This window comes from Scleropages formosus, chromosome 25, assembly GCF_900964775.1.
Source record: "Scleropages formosus chromosome 25, fSclFor1.1, whole genome shotgun sequence".
Classification (NCBI taxonomy): Eukaryota; Metazoa; Chordata; class Actinopteri; order Osteoglossiformes; family Osteoglossidae; genus Scleropages; species Scleropages formosus.
In genome coordinates, this window is record NC_041830.1 from 14,008,638 (window position 1) to 14,014,755 (window position 6,118).

At 48.9% G+C, this 6,118-nt stretch overlaps 1 protein-coding gene across 6 annotated transcripts in view; it reads left to right on the forward strand.

Moving 5' to 3' along the window:
• nfic (nuclear factor I/C) overlaps positions 1–5,386 on the forward strand; it is a 69,665-nt gene extending 64,279 nt beyond the window's left edge. For 2 of the 6 annotated variants that reach the window (XM_018731199.2, XM_018731201.2), the window contains 2 exons: positions 154–239; positions 4,283–5,386. In XM_018731199.2, the coding sequence (XP_018586715.1) occupies positions 154–239; positions 4,283–4,303 (107 nt within the window). In that variant the 3' untranslated portion in view covers positions 4,304–5,386. Of the gene's footprint in view, positions 1–153; positions 898–4,282 lie in introns of those variants that run through there. The other 4 variants (XM_018731198.2, XM_018731200.2, XM_018731197.2 and 1 more) reach the window with 3 other exon arrangements.
• Positions 5,387–6,118: the final 732 nt, after the last annotated feature.

Consider the following 6,118-nt stretch of genomic DNA (forward strand, 5'->3'; position numbering starts at 1 on the left):
TGGCGGCACAAAGGGTTGCTTGAGCGCTCGCTCAACAGGGAAACGCTGCGGTTTAACATCCTGGATGAAAGGCCCCGCCCAGCAACTGTCAGCAGAAGAGCAGTGGAAATATGACTAAAATGACACTCAATCTCTCTCCCTCTCTCCCCCCAGCCTACTCAGCCCCCAGGACGCCACCTACCAACCGTTCCTTTGTAGGCATCGCACCGCGGGACCCTAGCGGACTTTATCAGGCACAAGTAGGAGTCACGTCTGTTCTCGAGTGTGTCAGAACCCCCTCTCCCGTGTGTGTGTCCATGTCACTCTTCCGTGTCACACGCCGTCCGCCCGAGTGGTGCACGTGAAAGCGCACTCGGCGAGGACCGTTTCCACGTCCGCACAGGAGGGGCTGCGCTCCCCCATTATTTATTCACACGGCATTAGCAGACACTTAGCAAGCGCTCTGATCTTAAAGGACGGACCCCCATGGCTCCCTTCGCTGTCTTTACCTCTTTGTTCAGCTCACTCTTTACTGGGTCGACGTGGCTCCCCCGCTCAGCGGGACCTCCCCGAAACACTCGTCCTCCTCCGGCCATCAGTCACAAACCGGGAGGGCGTGCTCATCGGTCAATCCCCGCGTGCTCTCGTTGTCCACGCAATAATGCACATAACGAAATGTTACAACGTAAACACTGCAGGGCACAGTGTGTGGGACTGAGAGCTTAGTTCATATTTCGTAGCTTACAGGCAACTGGAACTGTTAGATCACCCAGACTGCCAGATTTAGGCTTTAGAGGGAAGCTGCTAAATCCATGTGAGGGATTCCCAGGTTGTGGAAAGCAGCGCTACGGTGTGAAGCCGGGGCCTAAGAGGAGGCCGAGGAACGACACAAACTTTGTGTGGGGGGGTGGAGTGTTTGCTGGAGTCTTGCTGCATTGCAGTGCTCCTCTCTGCCGCTTCTCACTCTTTTACAAGGAGAGGTGGACCACCGTAAAGTGTCTGACGCTGCCGGAGGAAAAGAGCTGAATAGGGCGATGAGCAGAGAGCAGCGGTGTGTGTGTGTGTGTGTGTGTGTGTGTGAGAGAAAGCAGAAACTGCTTAGCACAAGCCCTGAGAATCATAATAGAGACCCGGTGCAGTGCAATGCACTTGCTTAGTGAAGCAGAAGATGCCTGAGAAACATTGTTAAGTGGGCATCAGTTCTTCTCTCTCTCTCTCACACTCTCACACACACAAACACACACACACACACACACGGACATAATGCTGTTATCTCTTACATCCTCATTTACTTCTTCCATTATGTACTTAGTGCTGTGGAATCGCTCTCAGCCTCGGTGGTTGCTGGGACTTTGGGTCGGTTACAACCGACAACTGAGATGCTCTGGTTCTTCAGTGGAGCTCGGTTGCCCCAGGAAGAACATGGTAAAAGAGGTGTGCAAGCTGGACAGTGCACAACCTGAACCTGAAAGTCACTTCTGTAACTGTCTGGTCACCTGGGGGGGGGAGCCAGACAGGATGTATCAGGGTCCAAATTCAGATTCGAACCAGTGAAAGTTGTGGAAGATAAAAAGCGTGGCGGCCGCCTACTTGGAACTTGTTGACCATCTCAGCTGTTCCTCCTGGAATCTCCTCGGTGTTTCAAGATCTTTCTATAGATTGAGGATCGGTATGATGTTTTTCGTGCAGCTTTCGGAATGTGTTTATTTGTTCGGGACCTGCGGAACCTTCGGACTCACTCAGCTTTGTGATCGTCTTCAGACGGGGTAAAGAATCAACAGCAGTAACAGTCGGTAACGGCGTCCATGCGAGCCGCCCCGGTGGCCTGCGGCATGCACAAACTGAGAGAGTGCAGCTGGCCACATGCCGCATGGTTACCGCGTTCCATACCGTACTTTTCGCAAACACGCTTGGGGAATTCTCAGCTCATGCTTTACTGTGCCTCGCTCAGTTTTACTTTCGCATTCTTTGCTCATGTTGAAAACGGCTGAGAACAAAATTCATTGTGTTTCCGAAAAAGCGAAACTGATTCGGCTGCAAGATTTTATTTTGGGCAGCGCTGCTCCGTAATGTAGCGTTGGCCTGTGTTTTCAAAGAGGAATCGCGACGGAATAAAGGCTCATTGCAGCGAACGTTGCGTTCCTTCAACAAGACCCTCCGGATTTTTCCAAAATCCGCACTTCCTTGCCCTCTGTGTTGTGAGACAGATTCACCTGACTGGAGGAGTTATTTGGAGAAGACATAGTGTGGCTACGCAGTCAGCCGACCGCCTGCACACCGTTCCCGGTCACCAGAAGTTCAGCGGGAGGCGAAAAGGCCAGCGAGTACGTCTCACTCCCCCACCCCACCCCCGGTCCACCTCTGATTCTTGTGGGAAACGCAACGCGAAGCAAATCAATCAGCGAAAACGGGACAAAGAATGGCGCTGTTTCTTTTTTGCCCTTCATTAAGGGTGGAGGTGGGGGGGTTTCTGTGTCGGAACAGATAGATGGTCCAGGAAACAAGAGCAGTGGGCAAATGAAGCGCAGATTACCGCGCTCATTAGAGGAGCTCGGCTGACTGCAAACGGCTTTCTGAAACGTCTTAAAAATAAGGGAATAGTGTTGACCGCCGAGCCATTTCCTCTCCAGTCTGGTGATCAGAGGAGCAGGACCCCCCCCCCCCCCCCCCCCCCGGACCCCTGTGGCCTCTAGCTCTTTGACTCCCTCTAGTGGTGAGGTCCCTGAGTGCAGGATATGCCCCCCGTGGAGCAGCAGGAGGAGTGTGATGGTCAAGGTTTCTGCTTTTTCACTCCTCACTGTAAGAAAAAAACAGCAGATGGCTAATTTCCCCCAGTTTTACAGGACCGGTGCAGTTGGGTCCAGTTAGACAGCAGCTGGAAAGCTGTTAAAAGTACTTAGGCCCAGTCGGCAAGGAAAAAAGAAAAGTGAAATGGGGGAAGAGGCTGTAATATATATATCTATTATATTTAATTTAAATTTTGTTCTTTTGAATTTCAAAAAGATTAGAGATTTCTAAGCGAAAGCCAAAATCTTATTAGGACATATTTTTAAGAAGACTAGGGCTGATTCCTGCTGGGAGCTCTTGCTGGCAGTAATAGCTCTGTTATTTTTAATGCCTTTTTTTAATTTCTGGGACTTGATTGCCGCTGAACTTTTGGAGGCCATTAGGGAAGACGACTAATATTTGCTGCCTGCCTGGACTGCACACACATCTTTGCTGTCGCGTTGCGGCGGGGGGGAGGGCTGGAGTCCGTCGGGGAGAGCTTCGTCGCCTGTCTCTGGGAATCAGGCCCAGCTGGCGGGGCAGGGCGGGGCAGGGCGGGACAGGGTGGGATGGAGGGCCACAGGCAGGGAGGGGGCAGCGCGGCCAGGCTGGAGCGTGGTTTTCAAGTGGTAACAGCTACTGCTACGTGTGAACTGCTAATGCCGTGCTAAGACTCAGCAGCAAGGCCACGAGGTGCGATCCTCCTGTGTTTGCTGTGCCCATTTTTCTCCCTCCCTTTCACTCACATTCACTCTAGGTGACATTTATTTATGGGACAGCAGGTGGTGTAGTGGTTAGAGGTGCCACCCAGCACTCTAAGGATCTGGGCTCAAATCCCACCTCCTGCTGCAATACCATTGAGCAAGGTACTTACCCTTAATTGCTCCGAGAAAAAAAGCAACCTGTCTGTTTGTCATTGACCCTCCCTCTCTCTGTTGGGTGTTACCTCTTACTTGTTTCTAGCTGTTGTTTCACCCCCTTTTCCCACTCTCTTGTCGAGTCTGTTGGATTTATATCCTTCCGGGAAGTTTGGATTGCATTTACAGTTAAGGGGGCACACCTCGTAGTTGTTGAATATTGTAGGTTTGATCAGTATCGCCATTATTTTTCCATTTAACTGCTAGTGTCTTAGTGTTAAAGCTACTTAGAATGATTTACCCATTTATACAGCTGGGTAATTTTTTCCTGGAGTAACTTAGGGGAAGTACCTTGCTCGAAGGTACTGCACTGGGAGGTTCGGTTTCGAACCTGGAATCCCCTAGTCCAGAGGTGGCAGCTCCAAGCACGATGGTTCCTGCAGCCGGTGGGTGTTTTTAGCACAGTTAGTTCAGTTAGCAGATGATGAGTGAACTAACTGTGCAGTGAGTGAGAACAGAAAAGATTGATTAAGGAGCTGCGGTTCAGAGCAGGTCAGCTGTCCATGACCAGAGCTGTGTGCCCCCCAGCTGTCCCCAACAAACATGTCAACATTTAAACCGCAGCGTAAAGGAAGCAAAACTGACCAGTGTTTTCTGTGTGTGTGTGTTTTATCTTTCAGTCCTGGTATCTGGGGAACTGAAGAACTCTTAAGGATGGGTGAAAGGACACGTGGATATGAGATTCTTCTAGTTTTTCTGGAATTGTGAACATGATGCGAGAGGGAAACTCCAAATCTATATACACAAACAACATATATATATATGTTCATATATATATATGTTTATATATATATATATATGTTTATATATCATGGTATAATACAATTCAACTGGCCTTTTGAAGGAAGATTGAGAAGAGAGACTGGTCAAGGACACAGCAAAAGAGACAGAGAAGAGGATATTTGGGGTGGCGAGGATGACTGGGTCACAAACTCTTCAACGCCCCCTTTGCACGGGAAGCTGAGCTTCAACACCCCCACCCCCCACCACCTCAGCTCACAAGGTGCTGCTTCCTCATATATGCAAAATAAGTACCTTTTATTTACATAACCAACGAGAATGCGAAAGCCGAGATGTTCCAGCGCTAATACTTTTCTTAATGTTTTGCGGGGTCCCCGTTTCTAAAACTGGGTGCCCAGCGAGCCAGAATGTTGCGATCGAGACCCACTTTGTACGCAGTGACAGAAAGGCGTTTGTTCTTCATTGAGTTTCTTTGACAATCATTTATGCCTGTCGTTTTGTTTTCCTTCCTTTGCTCGAAGGGAGAGTGGACTTTCTGTGAGCAGTCAGTGGTGCCGCAGGATTTGAGGCTTGATTTGTTGTGTTGTTCTCGCCGATGGGTGTCGAGTCCCTTGGCACAGCGGGCTCCTGGTACCGGACAAGTGCGCACGAACACAGCATGATACACAGGGACAATGAGGGGAAGAGAAGTGTGGGAAGCACGAAGTAAAAATGAGGTAAATAATCTGCTCTCTGGGTGCGAAGGGCTATCGGTAAGAGATTGAGACCCGAAGGAAAGGGGAAAGTGTCCCGAAGGCACCGGAACACCTCGCGCGCCCTCTTCGGTAACGGACAGCACACACAGTTGAGCGTGGTCCCCGACACATTCTTCCCGTTCCTCTTTGACATGGATGCCCTGCCGCCAGGAGGCACTACAGTACATGCTGATCTCCAGTCAGAAAAAGGTTTACTGGAAATCCAGCAAAGACTTCTTCCCCTTCTTTCAGAAATAAAATTAAACTTCTATTTAGTCACCGGCTGAAAGTCAGACTGGTCCCCGCACTGCAGACAGCGCAACATGGGGCGGTTTACTTTAGCTGGGGAGCCGTGTGGGAAGCACCCTGTCGCCGCTGCAGCAGCATTGGCCGTAGACGAGCGTTATTTCTCTTTGTGTATTTAGTTTAAATGTCATTGGAAATTAAAGGCGTTGCACTACTATAAAGTTAATTTTCTTCTTTAGCAGCTATTTTTTAACTTTTTGGCATAATCATTTGAAATGCTGCATTTTTATTATAGGCAGTAGAGTTTTGTTTCTTTTTTTTTTGGTAGCAGGGTACATGAATTGTGAGTGTTGACTTTCTTACGCTGTCAGTATGATTGGAACTGTTAATCCAACCCTTATCGTCACTTAAATTTTAATGTTAAATTTGGAGAATGTTTCCTCCTGTATATGTTTGTGTGTGTGTGTGTGTACGAGTTCAGGGGAATGGACATGTGGAATGGCATTACCTACCATTTATGTTCCATGTTCCTGCTGTTACTAGTTGTTTCTGTTTTTTTTTCTTTTGTTTTTGTTTTCCCCCCAGCCCTATTTCATTTTGTGTTGCTTTATAGACGCAAGGATGTGTTTCAAAGAGGATGGGAAATCCACGTGCACATGGTGGTGTCAAGGCCTCTAACCCGATCTTTTAAGGTGTGTCTATAAACAAGTTCTGTGTTGGTTGCTGCTGTTCTAA